Source organism: Crocodylus siamensis, chromosome 1, assembly GCF_052110815.1.
Source record: "Crocodylus siamensis isolate JL-2025a chromosome 1, ASM5211081v1, whole genome shotgun sequence".
Taxonomy (NCBI): Eukaryota; Metazoa; Chordata; order Crocodylia; family Crocodylidae; genus Crocodylus; species Crocodylus siamensis.
In genome coordinates, this window is record NC_143395.1 from 339,356,743 (window position 1) to 339,373,302 (window position 16,560).

Consider the following 16,560-nt stretch of genomic DNA (forward strand, 5'->3'; position numbering starts at 1 on the left):
ATCTACTCTTTTCTCTCTCTCTCTGTATTCGCTGCTGAGTATTACTTCAGAACCAGGCATGTACCAGCCCCACATAAAATGCACAACAGTTTGGGTGACTGTCCCAGCAACTAAAGCACTCTCAAGGTAAGGGTATGATCCATCTGGGAAGAAGGTAGTGACCTTAGGGAGAAAAGAGGGTTGAAGGAGCAGGAGGAAGACTGAAACAACGTGGGCGGCGGGAGGGGAGGGAGGAATTAAACACCCTTACTGTGAAGAGAACAGGCTGAGGGGAGCCTCAAACCAGTCTTTTTTCCCCCATTTTTAAAAGGGAAAAAGGGGTGAGCAACACTGCAAGCCAAGCAATTTGTTCAGCTTTACCAACACCTCTATTTTCAACAGCTCTTTCATAGAATCATAAAAAATTTGGGTTGGAAAGGACTTCAGAAGCACATTCACACAAACACCATCATGCAAACACATTTACAGTGCCACATACTGGAAAGTCCTGTTCAGCTGCGTGCTGACCGAGCGTGCGCTGCTTTGGTTTTTTTGACCCCTGGATATCTACTTGTCCCTAGGGAACCAAACGTCCATGCACATCTGGATACACCCGAGAAGGTCATCTAGCCCAAACCCCTGCTCAAATCAGGACCCTTCTCAACTAGATCAGGCAAGCCTTTGTCTAGCCAAATCTTAAAAACATCCAAGGATGGAGAGTCTGCAACCTCTCTGCGTAATGGGTTCCAATGCTTTACTACTCTTTTTTTTGTTTTTTTTTTGGGGGGGGGGCGGGGGGAAGCAGGGGAGGTTTTCCTAATATCTACCCTCAACTTCCCTTGCTGCAACTTGAGACCACTGCTCCTTGTTCTGTCATCTGCCACCACTGAGAACAGCCTGGCCCCATCCTCTTTATCACAGAAGATGCACAGGGGGGCACATGCCCCCCACCCCAAGATTGGCTGCTGATGCTGCCAAAACCCATGTCTGAGGGCAGTCCCCACTCAACCGCTGCCTACAAATGGTGCCCCCCCAGTCCCGGGAAGTACCCATCGTTCACACTCTATAACCCCGCTTCAGACACCTGAAGACTGCTATTAAATCCCTTCTCAGTCTTCTCTTCTCCAGACTAAATAAGCCCGGTTCCCCCAGCCTCTCCTCAGAAGCCCCCTGTGCCCCAGCCCCCAAACCATTCTTGTTGCCCTACACTGGACCCTCTCCACTGTGTCCCGGCAAACCGGACACGGCACTCCAGCTGTGACCTACCTCACCAGTGCCAAATAGAGGGGACAGTCTCCAGGTTGTAGCCTATTGCTCTAGACTACAGGAAAAGGCAACCGGGACTCGTAGCAGAGATAAAAGATAAGAAACAAAAGGATGTCATCTCTACTAGGAACAGAGGGGATGAACCTTTTCCCTGGACCTGCTTTCCCCAGCTTCCCCTCAAAGCTCAAGCTCATTTCCTCACAACCCCCCCCCCCCCCCCAATCTCTCTGCCCCACGCCACCCCCGGGAGCAGCCTCCGGGGCAGCGGCACGTGGTGGCCGGCGCAGCGCCGGGGGGGGGGGGCGCAAGGGCAACCCCGCGCGGGCAGATCGGGCCTGCGTCGGCTCCGGGGGTGCCCGCGGGGCCCGCACGTACCACGTGTCGTCGCCCTGGCCGTCGTCCTCCAGCTCCAGCACCAGCACCTCCACCTCGTCCAGCAACGAGGAGGCGGCGGCGAGCGCGCTGCCCGCATCCTGCCCCGCCGCCGCCTGGAAATAGGCCAGCGGCTCGGGCTGGCCGCGGCCGGGCGGCGGCAGGTGCGGGCCGGGTGAGGGCGCGGCGGCCGCGCGGCTCCGCAGCTGCTCGTTCTGCTTCTCCAGCTTGCGCACCAGCTCCTGCAGCTTCTTCACCTCCAGCTCCGCGCTCACCGCCCCGCCGCCGCCGCCGCCGCCCTTCGCCTCGCCCAGCAGCGCCGGCTTCAGCAGCGCGGCCTCCATCCCGGACCGGGCTCTGGACCCACCGCCTCAGTCAGCCGCTGCCGCCACACTGCAGCCGCGCGGGGCCTCCCTCACTCGCCCGCGCACAGGCGCGTTGCGAACAAAGAGCCGCCGCCTGCGTCAGGAGCAAGCGGGGGTCGGGCCGCGCCGCCGCCGCCGCCGCCTCCTCCTCCTCCTACCCTGCGGCAGCGCCCCCGCTCCCGGCCTCTGCCCCGGCTTCGGCAGCCGCAACCCCCTGGAAGGACACAGTCACAGAGCACTCGGGCAGCCACGTAGTCCGACCCACTCCTCAGAGCAGGACCAGTCGGGCCTTAAACACCTCCAGGGATGGAGCTTGCGCCAGCTCTCTGGGGACCCGCCTGCAGTGCTTTTCTGATATCTGCCCTCGACTTCCCGGCTGCAGCTGGAGACCCTCGCTCCTTGTTGTCACCTGCCGCCACCGAGAGCAGTCTCTAGCTCCCTCCTCTTTGTAACCCCCTTTCAGGGAGATTAAGCCTGCTGTTCAATCCCCCACGCCCTTCTCTACACTAAATAAGCCCGGTTCTCTCAGAGAGGAGGACTGGAAGGGACCTCAGGAGGTCATTCTGTGATCATGGCAGGGTCATCCCTTGATGACCTCATACATCATGTGCCCCAGCCCCTTCACCATTTTCAGTGCCCTCCATCAGACTCCCTCCAGTTTGTCCTCTTGTCCCCTTTGACGTGCTCCTGCCAATGGCTTGAACTGCTGTTCTCCCTTAGGACAAACCACCTGGACAAAATGTGTAAACATGAGCTGAAGTATAGAAGGGCAGGTTCTCTGGGTAAACCTGATATCTTTTATTAACCCCGCTAAAATAGTTGGAAAAAGTTCTTCTTTATCAACTTCTCTACCTGCATCCTTAGGCCAACACGGCTACAACCAACGCAGCAGAAGGAGACCGCAGTGAAAGCCCAAGCCTTTTGAATAGCCCCATCTGTGAATGCTACACTACAGCTCTAGCTCAGCGATTCTCCACTTTTGGACCAGGACCTGCTTGTAAACATCGATGGCCAATCCCAACCGAATGCCTCTCGCTCCCAGCCCACTGCCCCCAGCGCCCAGCCCTTCAATGTATGGGGTAGAAGATGGGTATTTAGGACATGGGGAGCCCCAAGCAGCCTTCTGGGAACATTTTTGAAATCCCTGATACAGGTAAGAATCCCTCTCCTTGCTCAGATGCATTCCCCTTCCCTTCCCTGCCTACAGTTCCCGTGTTCCTCAGGGCAGGGAGGCTTCAAAATCATTGGCAACACATAGGGGGTGCACACGGATGCACATGCACCCCCTGCAAAAAGGTCCTGCCATCACTGCCAGCGGTGTGAACAGGCGGTCACCACTCGCCGCCACCCTCCCACCACCAACTCCGCTGGCAGCGTCTGCAGGCGGTCCCTGATTGCCACTGGCCGCCAGCAGTGTCTGCAGGTGGTCGCCAACCACCGGTCGGCACTCGCCACCACCATCCTGGCCACCAACAGCGCTGCGGCTGCCTGCAGGAGCTCACCACTTGCTGCCACCATGCTCTTGCCACCAACAGCGCTGCTGCCGCCACCTGCAGGAGCTCGCTGTGTCCCCCCAGCCTCTGGGGGCATGCACTGTTCATGTTCAAAATCACTCCTGCCCAGGCTGCATGGGGATGGGCTCAGCTGGGAATGGTGACAGCAGCAGAGGCATGGCCAAAAGGAGTTCCCCCTTCCTGTGCCTGCACCATGTGGGGGGCACCCAGCCCCCTCCCCATCTCTGCTGCTACTGCTGTCACTGTTCCCAGTTGAGCCCGGTCCTCTCAGAGCCTGGCTGAAGGGGGCAAGAAAGTCTTTGAAACTTCCTCTGCCCTGGGATGAGAGCCAACCCAAGCAGGGTGCAGGGCCCAGGGCAAATCAGCCCATGCAGGGCCCCGCCCTGATCCTGCCCGCCCCAGACACAAAGAAGCTGCCACCACCATCATCAGCGTCGGTGGCAGGGGATGGCAGTGGTGCAGAGTTGTTGTCACTCCTTGGGGGCCCCCAAAGCGCAGGACCCAGGGCAGTCACCCAGATTCACCCCCCAAACGGACATCCCTGCCTGGGACCACAGGGAAAATGGTAGCAGCAGGAGCAGGGTGGGGGCAGGGGATGTGCCTCTGAGCAGGAGGGGAAGGAGGGATTCTTGCCTGCTTTGGAGACTTCAAAAGCTCTCCGGAGGCTCTTGTGGCAATGTCTGCCCATATCGGTGGGTTGCACAGGGAGGAGGCTGGGCACTGAAGTGCACCCAGTAGGGATGGCTGGTCCTGCAACACTGCTTTGCCAAATCCTGGATCTGCCCCTGGCTGGGGTACTTCAAAATTGTAATTCTAGAAAAGCCCTGCTCTGTGGCTGTGTAATCCACAAAGCACCTCACACTCTTTGGCCTGAAAGTTCTCTCCACTCCTATAGTTTGTAACTAGCTAATTGCCCATCAAGAATGACAGATTTCAGGGAGTGTTCACATGCCTCCCCCCCCCCCCCCCCCTTCACCCTTCAGAGCCGGTAATGTAAAGACTCCCTCTGCTGCTGCTGCAGCTTCCTCCAACCTCTGGCACAGGGGCTCCCACCCCCTACCTGCCTCTGCCTCTCAGCAGGGCTTCCCCCTCCCTCCCCTGCCCATCCCCACTCCCCTCCTTCCCTCCCTCCCGATTGTGGTCAGGGCTGGGCAGTGGGGGAGGGGGCGCCACCACCATAAACCCCCCAATTCCTCCCTTCTCCACTTCCCTCTCTTCCTGCTGCCCAGCCCTGACAGCAGCCACCACCATGACCCCCGCTTCACTTCCCCCCACCCCATACCCGCCTGGGCCCGTGCAGCTTTCCTTCCTGCTGGCTGTTGTCAGAGCCCCCTTCCTGCTCCCCTCCCTCCCCACTGCCCAGCCCCAACAACAGCCACCACCGGGACCCCCCCCAATTCATCTCTCCGCCACCTCCCCCTCCCTGCTGGATATTCTGAGGGGCATCAGGGATGGGCAGCAGGGGGGCACTGCCACTGTGATCCTCCCCCCCTTTCGCCCTCAGGCAGGTAGGTGTGGGGAAGCCCCACTGCTTGGGCAACCAGGGTGTGTTCATCACAGCCACAAACTTCCCTGGCAGCAGCTCAAACTTGGGCCTCCGTTGCCACTCGCCCTCTCAGAGGTGCATGCGCAGTTGGTCAGAAGCGTTACGGATAGACAGCCACACAGACTAAGCCCCTTATTATATTTGAATTCCAGACATGAGTAGAACTGCCATAGTCTGAATACCTTGACACTGCCCACTTATTCACCCTTAGAATCCAAAAACGAGGCAATAATAGCATCTACATCTCCTGCGGGGCCTGATCACATAGGTATGCTCAGAACGTGCCTCACACACTGGCAGGAAGGGCCTCACAAAATAGGTGATGTTCAGGGATCCTGGTTTTCTCTGAACCCCCCCCCCCCCCCCCCCCCAAAAAAATACAACAATCCCCAATTTTCAGTTAGAAAAAGTAACCCCAAATCCACATTTGTCAATGATTAAAATAAAACACCCCTAATATATATGTATATATGTATATATATTAGGGGTGTTTCATTTAAGTCACAAAAAAATGTGGATTTGGGGCTACTTTTTTTTTTAACCGAAAATTGGGGATTTTTTTTTTAATCAGAGAAAAACAGGATCCCTTGTAAAGCAGGGCCCCTGGAGAAGATGGATGTGCCACTTCCCACTATTTCTATAATTATCATATTTATTAATTTTCCACTATTTCTATGATGGTTTAGTGGGTGGAGCACTCACCCAGGAAGTGGAAAGCCCAGTTTCAATGCTAGCCTCAGCCTCAGCTTAAACTCACATTTTCCTTTGGGATGCCCTAATCACCAGGATAGAACCTAATTAAGGGGAGGCTTTGATTTCCACTCGTCCTCTTGACGCTAAGCCACTGAGAAAAGTATACAGGGTTCATGGGGACAGGAAGAGAGAGTACTCAGAGAGAGCTTACCTATAGCCTATAGTGGTCAGGAGACATAAATGGATATTTTCTAGGGGCCAGTTCCTACTCCAGCAATTCTTTCTGTTTTCTCCAATGACTGTTTAATGTAAAATGCACAAACAGTGAGGGGAGCAGAGAGCAAAAGCCAGGACAGGTGGGTGCCCTAAAAACTAAACTACAAACCTCTGCTCCTTCTTTTTCTCTCCTGTCCTGGCCCCATCTTGCAATCTTGCATTCTTGTTTGTACAGTAGCACAGCTTCAATAGGAGTGGCAGAAATTACCCTCCCCAGACAACAACATTTTTGGCTGGAGTGCCCACGAGTCAACAACATTTTTGGCTGGAGTGCCAAAAACACCGCAACCTCAACCCATGCCTTGATTGGGAATGCCAGGGGAAGAGGGTAGGGGACCTGTGAGGGGCCCAGTCCTCATTGCTGGTAGTTGGTTCATGGATGCCTCCGGGCAGACAGTTGGGGAGGGGCCAAGGTTGTTCTGCATCTGCCCCTTTCCCAGCTGTATGCCCTGAGGCAGACGTGCACCTACTGCCACCACCATTGGCAATGTGTAGTGGGTGCATGCGGGTGTACGTGGACCCCCTCAGCTTGGCAGTGTATCCCCTGCAATAAGGTGCTCCTGACACTGCTGGTGGCACCTGCAGGCAGTTGCCACTTGCCACCTACCACCTACCACCCCCCCACACACACCCGCTGGCACTTGCAGGTGGTCCCCAGTCACCACTGGCCACTGCTGATACTGTTGGCAGTGTCTGCAGGTGGTCATTGGCCACTAGTCTGCGCACGCCAACCCCTTGCTCTCCCCGCCGCTGACAGCATTGCAGCCACCTGCCGCCTCCAAGCTCTTGTTGCCGACAGTGCCACCACCACCTGCAGGAGCTTGCTGTGCTCCCCCCCCCCGCCAGCATCTGGAGGCACACGATGTTCATAGCCACCACAGAGTCAATGCTGGGGTTCTGGAGCCTGGCACAGCTGTTTGCAGCCTGCCTGCCACCTACTGCAGCTGCCCAGAGTCTTGGCAGGCAGCCAGCAGCTGTATGTGTGTCCTAGGGCACAAAGCTGGGAAGGGGCCTGGGGCAGTGCAGCCCTGGCCCTTTACTCACCATCTTCCCCAAGGTGCACACGGCCACACCTGCCATAGAGCCCATCTGGGACTCCAGACCCCAGCCAGAGCTGGGTGCAGCAGTTTGCAACCTCCTGGCAGTCTGCCACAGCTGGCCCAGCCTCTGGACAGCTGCAGCAGGCAGCCAGGAGGCTGCAAACAGCTGGACCATAGTCTGAAAGCCCTGACACCAGCTCCATGGCAGCACATGGTAGCCAAGGGGGTGGAGTTGCATTGCCCCAGATCCCTTCCCAGCCATGCTGCTGCCTCCACCATGGCATCCGGTCAGGGCTATGGAGTTTAGTGCAGCAGTTTGCAGCCTCCTGGATGCCTGCCACAGCCAGACTGGGCTGATGGCCAGCTGCTGCCAGCCACAGACCCCAGCTGCTCACAGCAGGGCTTGCAGCTTCCCCACTGCCTGCTGTGATCAGCCTGGGCTCCATGGCCAGTGGCAGCAGCCCAGAGCCTGGGCCGGCTGTGGCATGCAGAGCAAAATGGCCTTGTTTGCCATGCTCTGGCACATGTGCCAGGAGTTGCTGACCCTTACTCTAGCCTGATGATTAAAACACTCCTTTGAAAGATATGGGTTTTCCTACCCCACACAGGCTGAGGAAAGCATTGAACCTGGGCCTTCTACTTCATGAGATTTAACCACTAGGTTTTTATATAAAAAGTGGATGGTGGTACCGTGTTCTCCAAGGAAAACAGTTGCTCTCCTCAGTTCTTTGAAAGAACAGTTGTAGGCATCTACCCATAGTACTTAATGACCTGGTTCCTTAATGAACATAGACACTTACCTGAAGCCCTGACTTCACTCTGGAGACAAAGGGTGTTCAAATTCACCACTGGGCTCATTAGCTAGCTCTGTGCAACTCCCTGCTTAGCATGCCAGCTGCTTTGGACCAGCCTTCTGAGGTGCTTAACATCCCCCGCCACGACTGCATAGGTAGCCTAAGCTCTGAACTCTGGGTTTTGAATTTCACTTTAGATATCAGGCTCCTAAATGTCTGGCATTGAAACACCCAATTTATAGGCAACTAAGTCTTTTATTAGTTTCAGCTATGAATCTGTTCCTGAGCAGGATATCTCCCATGATGTCACTCTTTTATTTAAGGTATATAATTAGAGTCAGATAGCATCAGGGTTGTAATTATGCAGATTTCAGTTGGTAGGAATGAAAATCACAGATCAAAGATGCTATTTTGAAAGAAATGGTTAAACAGATGCTCATTTTATATTATGCATGTGCTTCTGTGTTTTTATGGGATTTTTAATTCATGAAAAGAATGCAGGTCTTTTTGAGGATGTATTGCTGAGAAAGCTGGAAAGAAATTGAATCAGGTTTGGATGAGAAGCTATATTGCTGAACTGTTTATACATTTGAAAGTCACTGATTTTTTTAGAAGAGCCCACAGATTAAGACACATTCTCCTACTATGCTCCAATATTTAGATCAGTATGTAAAACGTTAAGGCTTGGCTTAATGCAGGAATAGTTAATGTTAGTAGATGGGATTATTTTTATTAATTCATTATGTCCAGCATTTAAATAAAACTGCTGTTTGCTTTCCTCACTTCTGACTCATAGCAAGATAGAAAGCTTGCCTGTTATGCACTGGAGATTACTTGAAGGCCAGAGCACAGAAAATGTTGGGTGTACTTGTCATGTGTCCCTTCCAAGATGGAAAAATAGTGATCATTGTAAGTTTAGTAACAAAACACTCAAAGAGCCTGCAGTAAGCTAGCACTAAATTATGTACAAAGGATACTATAAAATAGGGTACTGCAAAATAGTACAGGATACTATATTGGTGTATTGCCACTTAAGCAACAGTTAAATTAATAATATTGAGCACTTGCATGGCACTTTATGGGTTCAGAGCATTAACCGTATATGAACTAATTAATCACCAGAATATCCCCATTAATTAGTGATATTAAGTGCTACTATCTCTATGTTATAGATGAAGAAACCAAGAGTTCTGTCCCCCTGGTCACCTATCAGTCAATTATGGAGCCAATGATTCCAGGGCTTAGTTGTATGATCATTTCTCCAGGCTATACTGCACACCAGTTTACCCCTGGCACATTACTAAATGAGCATCTTGAAGCTCCCTAGGGCATGAATACAGAGTATAAAGTAATGTAGAAGGCTGGGTAGATTTATACCTTAGACTAACCAGACAACAAATGCTACTCCGTACATAGCCTCCCGATAATATTTCAAGTCAAATTCTTTATTACCATAGCTCCTACCTATGCTAACTTTTTTGTCTTAAAAAGCCCACTCATTACTCTCTTCTCAGCTCTACAAATAGTAGCAGTATTGGGAGGAGCTAGTGTTATATAGCACAAATAGCCTTGTAGCTCTAACTAGCTTATCATCTAGATCTGCTTTGAATAGGATTGGATGATTAAAATGTCAGGGACTAGGCTAGTAGTTTCACCATATGGCTGCTATTAGAGCTGGAAGAAGTATTGTTTAGACACAGCCTTGAAGATACTGCTCTACATATGTCCTTTTCTGCAAGAAGAATATATTTAACACTGGTAAACATTTTAATTAACACATCTCTAACATGACGTTTTTTCCAGAGCTGCTATAGCCCCATTCCATTCAACAGTAATCAAGAATTTCCTTTGTGATTTCAAAACTTGATAACAGGGTTGGTCAAAAGAAAAATATTATCAGCTAGTTACTCAGCAAATAGAAGGTTTTTCTTTCTTGTTTTATGGATACCATCTATTTAATTTTTCACAATATCACAACATGTCCCTGAAGCTTGAGATTCTTAGTCCAGAGAAATGATAATTCATTGTTCATCAAAACAGAGGCAGAGTTAAACTACTTTGGTCTTCAATAGTATAATAAAAAATAAATCTTTAAATTAATAGATACGTTAACAAGACCCAGGGCAGAGACAAAACAGTGCAGTGTCTAAATCTCATCTGCCCAAACCAATAAACATTACTGTATTCTGTTATAGCCACCATTTAGATTTGTTTCTTTGTTGGCCCGATATAGAATGCACTGTAGTAATGCAGTATTGATTATCCAAGTGGAAGTGTTACAAGTTACAATGAAGTCTGAGGATGACATTTTGCTACTAATTCAGATTACAGTTTGACTTAACTCTAAACCCTAGCTGTTGCTTATACAAAAGTGGTTCCCATGCTTTAGCACAAAGTAAATATATCACAAAACACAAGTCATTGTAAAAGTAAGATCCAGATTCAGCTATACTCTAAAAACAGTCTACTCTGAAAAATGACTGTGAAAATAATATGATAGACCTTCCAGATCATACACTTTCACTGATTCTATATCAAATTTGCCCAGTTTGCAAACAAAATGGCTTTTTCTTCTCAGTTCTAGAACTGAAAACTTTACCTGAGCTCTAAAAATCAGGGCAGGTTGCGTCTTCTCATGCATCACCACTTATAATGAAGATTGTACAAGATGAATTATGCCCTCAGAGACACCGCTACAGATGCATGGCCTTCAATGCAAGTATGTAACCAGAAAAAGAAATTTGGCTCAAAAAAACCTTCATCACACATAAAAAAAAAAGTGTGCGTACATCTCCCAGCATGTCTGTTATAGGAAAGACAGAATTCAATGAACTGTTAAATTAGAATGTAAGGCTACCAAACAAAAGGCAGAACTGTCAGACTATAAATGCTTAAGAATATACATGATCTGCATCATGACAATGGATTGACCAACACAACATACCTCCATGAGTGAGAAATTATAACAGGCATTTTGCTACTAATTCAGATTACAGTTCGACTTAACTCTGAACCTTAGCTGCTGCTTATACAAAAGTGGTTCCCATGCTTTAGCATGAAGTAAATATATCACAAAGTACAAGTGATTGTAAAAGCTGCTTTTTTTCTTCCTCTTTTTCCTCTTCTATCTTTTTTTTTTCTCTCCTAATTTATCTGTGTTTGGCTGGAGAAACAGACTTAATAAAACAAACAGCTTTATAATTAAACTGTGAACAAACTATGTTAGCATTTACACCATCCAAATGAATAATAGGTTTAATACTTCGCAATTTTCCTGTGACTTTAGTCTAATAGAATATAATATATAATGAAGTAGTTACTGAGCAATTTAGATTTAGGCGGTGACGAAAAAAAATGTAAAATGGCATCAGTTCTGTGGTGCACTGAGGATCATCTAAATACTGTATTAGCCACACAGTCCTAGTACAAAAATTGCTCCTCAAGAAGAAAATCGAAGGGCATAGTGAAAACATAGTATACTCTGACTGAATAACTCCAAAACATTTTAAAACAGTCCTTGCCACGTCAGACAGTCAACAGAAGAAACTGCAATCATACACACTACATCATCCATGTGATTCAGACTAGGGGCTTAAACCCCAGTGCACCACATCCCTGGTGAGTACCCTACCAAGAAAGCTGTTTGCTATTCAAGGGTGCATCCACATGAGTGCACATGTGCACTTTCCAGTGCCTCAAAGGCTTATGATGTGCCACAAAACACACCCCACATATGTGATTTGGTTCCCCACATTGAATATTTGCAGCGTGGAGCCAAATTTAGATACTGGTAAATAAAATATTTTTTTAAATTGTGCCAAAAAAGCAGGGCGGCACACATGGCAGCAGCATGTGCCTCCCAAAACTTGAGCCTGGCCAGCCAGAACCATACTCCAGCTGCCAGCCAGGCTCCACATGCTCGTATAGATGCTGTTGCAGCTCTGGGAGGCACCCGAGAACCCCAGGTGAGGTTGCTTGGGGCAGCCCAGATGCTGGCCCCAGACTTCCCTACCCCATCCGGAGCAATTTACCCCATGCAAGAGCATCCATACAGCAGTGTTCCCCAGGGAAAACAATTTTGTCGTTGTTGGTATGTGTGTTCACATGGTTTTGACAAGTTTTGGTTTTGGCAAATCAACATTTCTCCCCCCCCCCCGCAAAAACCCCCAAAAACTAAAACAAGACAAAACTGTTCCATTTAAAGAAGCAACCAGGTCTCCAATTTAATACTAGACCAGTTGTGCTACCTATAATTCAGAATCTTAGCTACTATGACCCTATAATCATTTTAAATATATTGGTCTCCTGTTCCTAATTCTTGATTTCAATATTTGGGCCAGTTGGAGAGCTGGAAAACAAATTCTACTGATAGTATCTTTTCTCAGAAGCAAATAAATCAGAACACATAATCAGTGGTATAGGTTGCAGTTGTGTTGGTCTAAGTGTTATACATAGACTTTTTGCCTATTGCGTTTAATCTCATGTATTTTCTTGAGTTTTGCATTGCCTTAAGCTCCATTTTGTATTGCTCTGTAGCTTGACATAAGTGTTCGACCTTTGTATACTGTATGTGTGAGAGAATGGGTGAGAGTGCATGTGTGAAAAAAGGAAAACATCAGCTGGTGACTGGCTGTAGAATGCAGACAGATAAAAGACCAAAACAAGAAGAATCCACCCCAGAACAGTGAGAGAACAACATCAAACGACCTTCAAGGAAGAACACAGTGATAACAGAGCAAAAGCCCAGAGGACTGGGTGACTTGACAAGGCTATAAAAGATGGGATAAGACATATCAATTTTGGGTCTTATTCTGCATGAAATCCTGGAGCATCAGTTTGTCCGATGAGATGGACCGGCAGGAGCCTGGCTCCCTACTTGTGATCAAATTGGCTGGCTGATCACTAAGTTGATCTGAGTATTGATAAGACTGGTAATGTATACCAGCGCAGGACAGAAATTGGGATATGAATGTGGTGTGTGCATGTGTATTTAGCATTTAATCAATAAACACAGCATCTTGCCTTATCCTCCCTTATAAGGTCTCACTCATCATTTGAGCAATTGGCAATTTGTGTAACATAAGGACATAGACAGACAGGGTTCTTTGGGTAAATCTGATATCTTTTATTAGACCAACTCAACTATTTGATAAAAAGATATCAGATTTACACAAAGAAACTTGTCTGCCTCAAAACATATAACAAATATTTCCAGGGAATCCCAGTTTTAAACAATAGCCTGCCCTCCTATAATCAAACAAATTTTTGATTTTACTTTTGGCCTGAGCACCACAAAATTATTGCAACACTCCATGAATGGAAAGATCTTGCACTTAATACATTTTTTCCAGTTTCTAAATCTAAGTTCCTGCTTGTCCTTTGTTTGTTGTTCAATGCTCTAATCTTTCTCCTACTCTTCTTTCTTTTTCTGATTCTTGTGAACTTTTTGATTCAAGTACTCTCTTGAATGCTGTTGCTTGATCAAAAAAAGTCCATCTCATTTTGCATTAGAAGATATATCAGTCTGAAATCCAGGACAAACTGCATTTTTCTCAGAAACTGATTCTAGGTTTAGTTTTTACTCCTGACGGGTGGTTTTAAGTACTGAATGTCATTGTTTTAAATTCACAAGCTGGCTGATCACTTTAAAATAAACAACTACTTACTGGCAAAGCCAACACCAGTCTCCAATTTATGGTAGCATGATTATATTGTTGATTTTGAAGGCAACAGCACACAAGTTATAATAAGCTAAAGGGGGGAAATCAGTTGCAGTAAATCAGCTGCTCTCTAGTAACTATCTATTTTCATGCCCTTGCCATGCATGGACAGCCCATCTGTCAATGATTATTTATAAGCATGGAGCACCTGGATAACTGTACATCCTAACCCTGTTTTATTTTATAGCATCTTTTTCATGGTCTCATGCTCAGGACAGAAACAAGCAACTCTGAACCTATCAGCATGAAATTTTAGTCTTTAATGCATTACTAACATAGTCATAACAGCTGAAGAATTTCTTCCTTTGTCATGATCCATACAAGCAGCGATGAGGCTGACACGGCAGAACAGCTCAAAGATGGTTTACACTGATGCAAAAGTAGGTCACAGTACTGAAGGGCCCAAGTATGGCCTGTTCATTTCACTCCTATCTACCTAGCCCAAAGGCACACTCCAAAAACAGATGTACAACAGTGAGTTTTGCTCCAGGCTCAGCCTTCTGCATCCACTCTTGAGCTCTTGCTCTTCAGTGGTTGCATCTACATATGCAATTAGCATGGCTGAAGAAACTCCAGTGCACTTCAAGCTAGAGTTTATTGCTCCAGGGCACTACATTTGCACACATGCCTAGGACCACAGAACACTGAGCTGGGTCAGAGCAGCCCCAGCTGACAGAGGTCTGGCGGGGGCAGGGGGGCTGCTCCAACCCAGCTCAACATGCCACAGAGGGGCTGGTTGGGGCATGAGGGTACTCCAGTGTGGAGGTAGCTGGCAGGCAGTCCCCTCACTGAAGCATCTCGTGCCCCAGCCAGCCCCATCACTACCTGCACGTGCACTGTAGTACAGTAAATAGCACCACTGCAGGATAGGACTTATGTTTACAAGTACTAACCTATAGCAGTGTTTATTAGTTTACTGTTACCTAATAAGGCCGCACATGAGGATGCTGAGACTTTACTGAGGAGCTAATTAGAAAGCTCCACAGTAAATGTCTCATGTAGATGTGCCTGGTGTGTTCAAGAGCAGCCCTTGGGGAGAGAACTAGAACAGCCCCAACAGCATACAGCTGAGCTTGGAGCTTGCCTTTGGACACAGAGAGACAAGATACAGGTGAGATAGTCTCATGGTCTTTGGTGCCAGGACCAGAACAGCAGTGTAGACAAATACCTTGAGCCCCAAGCTGGAATCAGAGCTTTTGTGTTAGACACTGCACTAACATATACAAAGGCGAAGACTTTGGCCTAAAGAGCCCATAGACTAGGCGGATAAGTAAGAAGTTAATATTACAAGGAGAGATAGGGTAACCAAACATCCCATTGTCATCAGAACAGTCCCATTTTAAAACACCTTCCCCAGGCATCCCACTGTTTTGGTCAAATTAATGGTTTTATCCTGTTTTAAAAACCTCAGTTTCTAGAAACAAGGCAAAAGCAGTGCTCTCCTTGGGAAGCGCAACCAGAGGTGGTCAGACCTCCAGCATCCCACAGCACTCCACATCTCTGTCACCAACACCCTTAGATGAGACTAGAGCTCAGAAGTAGCTGAGCATGCAAGAGAGTAGGGGAGGCAATGGATGGGAGAAGCAATGTGTCTCACTTTGCTACTTGAGAAATGCATTTGTCCTGTGCAGAAATATATACTTTCTACATATATAAATACATATTTTTACTGTTAAGCACTATCAATATTATTTTAAGTGTTAATGCACATTTATATAAGTATTTTATACACCTACATTTAAAACTATTTAATGCATTATTAATACCTACAGTGTTAACTAAATCCCATGGGTATGGAAACCATGATTGACTGATTTTTTTCCTTCTTTTTTCTTTTTAATTAAAATTGTCCATATTCCAAGTCAAATTAGCCAAAACAAATTCCAAATCCAAGAGTCAGCCCAGAACCATAAATGGCCCTACTACTGGCAAACATCCTCCACCTCCACTTGGGTTTTCAGATGTTTCCAAAATGTTTGGTGGGTATCCTAATTGCAGGCCCAAGCCTTGAGGCTTGGGGTTCAGATGCCCCTGAGTTTTGCTTGCCCTTAGCCATAAGACTCCAGAAGCAAGGTGCTTTCATTGCAATACAAAAAGAAATGGTAACAAAAGTTAATTATATTAATCTTGGGCAAGAACCAAGAAACGGACTTCACTGCCTGACTCATGGAGGGGAACCTGAATCCTGTGTCCAGAGGCGTAAAGGCCTAGGGCCCTTATACAGTCTAGGGGAAGATTTAGACCCCCTAAGAATGTCAATAAAAAAACAGCAATAAACTGAACAGGCATAGGACATGCTTAGCTGAGTGCAGCCTATAGTCTGTGCTGAATGGTGGGGTTTAAGTGGTATTTCATGTACTGAAATACAGGATAATGTTTTATTGTTCTGTGCTTTGTGTAGTTATTTATATCAATGCAAATGGATGTAAATGCTACTGTTCTGACTGAGCACATTTTATATGCAGGTTTAAAAGGAGCAGGGCAACAGAAAATTAGCTCTATTCTCCACTCACTCACCTAGTAGTCACTTCACTAATGACAACAGAATTGCACTAACTGTATTCCATTATAAATAAAAACCCATAATGCAAATTAAAACCCAGAATGGCAGGGTTTATTGCTATTTTTCCTTACCAAAAAAAACGAGCAAGAAGCTATATATGCTGGAGCAACTAGAGAAGGTAGAAAAAGCAGAAGGTTGACAATGTAGGGAACAAAGTCATCAGAAAAGGGGAATGCTCAAGAGTGTGGGTGGTTTTCTCAAAGTGACAGGACTATATTAGAAATGTCAAGGAGGCCAAAGCAGGCATTAGAAAACTAGATCCAAATATATATACAGTTTAAGTAAATGGAATGAGTGTAGAGGAACTACATACAGCAGAATACCCTACGTAGCGATGCTGCCCACACAGAACCCACATCTTCTAGCCTAGAAAGATACAGTTAGTTAATTTATCAAATGCAGGCCAGTGCATCTTTAATGCTGACTGAGCTA

General features: G+C 47.5%; 1 protein-coding gene across 3 annotated transcripts in view; it reads right to left on the reverse strand.

The window, feature by feature from the left end:
- The window catches only part of SLAIN1 (SLAIN family member 1), a 107,433-nt gene that overhangs the window by 90,001 nt on the left and 872 nt on the right, over positions 1-16,560 (reverse strand). Inside the window, exon 1 of one of the 3 annotated variants that reach the window (XM_090023835.1) lies at positions 1,621-4,541. The exons of 1 other annotated variant lie outside the window; for it this stretch is intronic. In XM_090023835.1, the coding sequence (XP_089879961.1) occupies positions 1,621-1,961 (341 nt within the window). In that variant the 5' untranslated portion in view covers positions 1,962-4,541. Of the gene's footprint in view, positions 1-1,620; positions 4,542-16,560 lie in introns of those variants that run through there. One more of the 3 variants, XM_090023844.1, reaches the window with a different exon arrangement.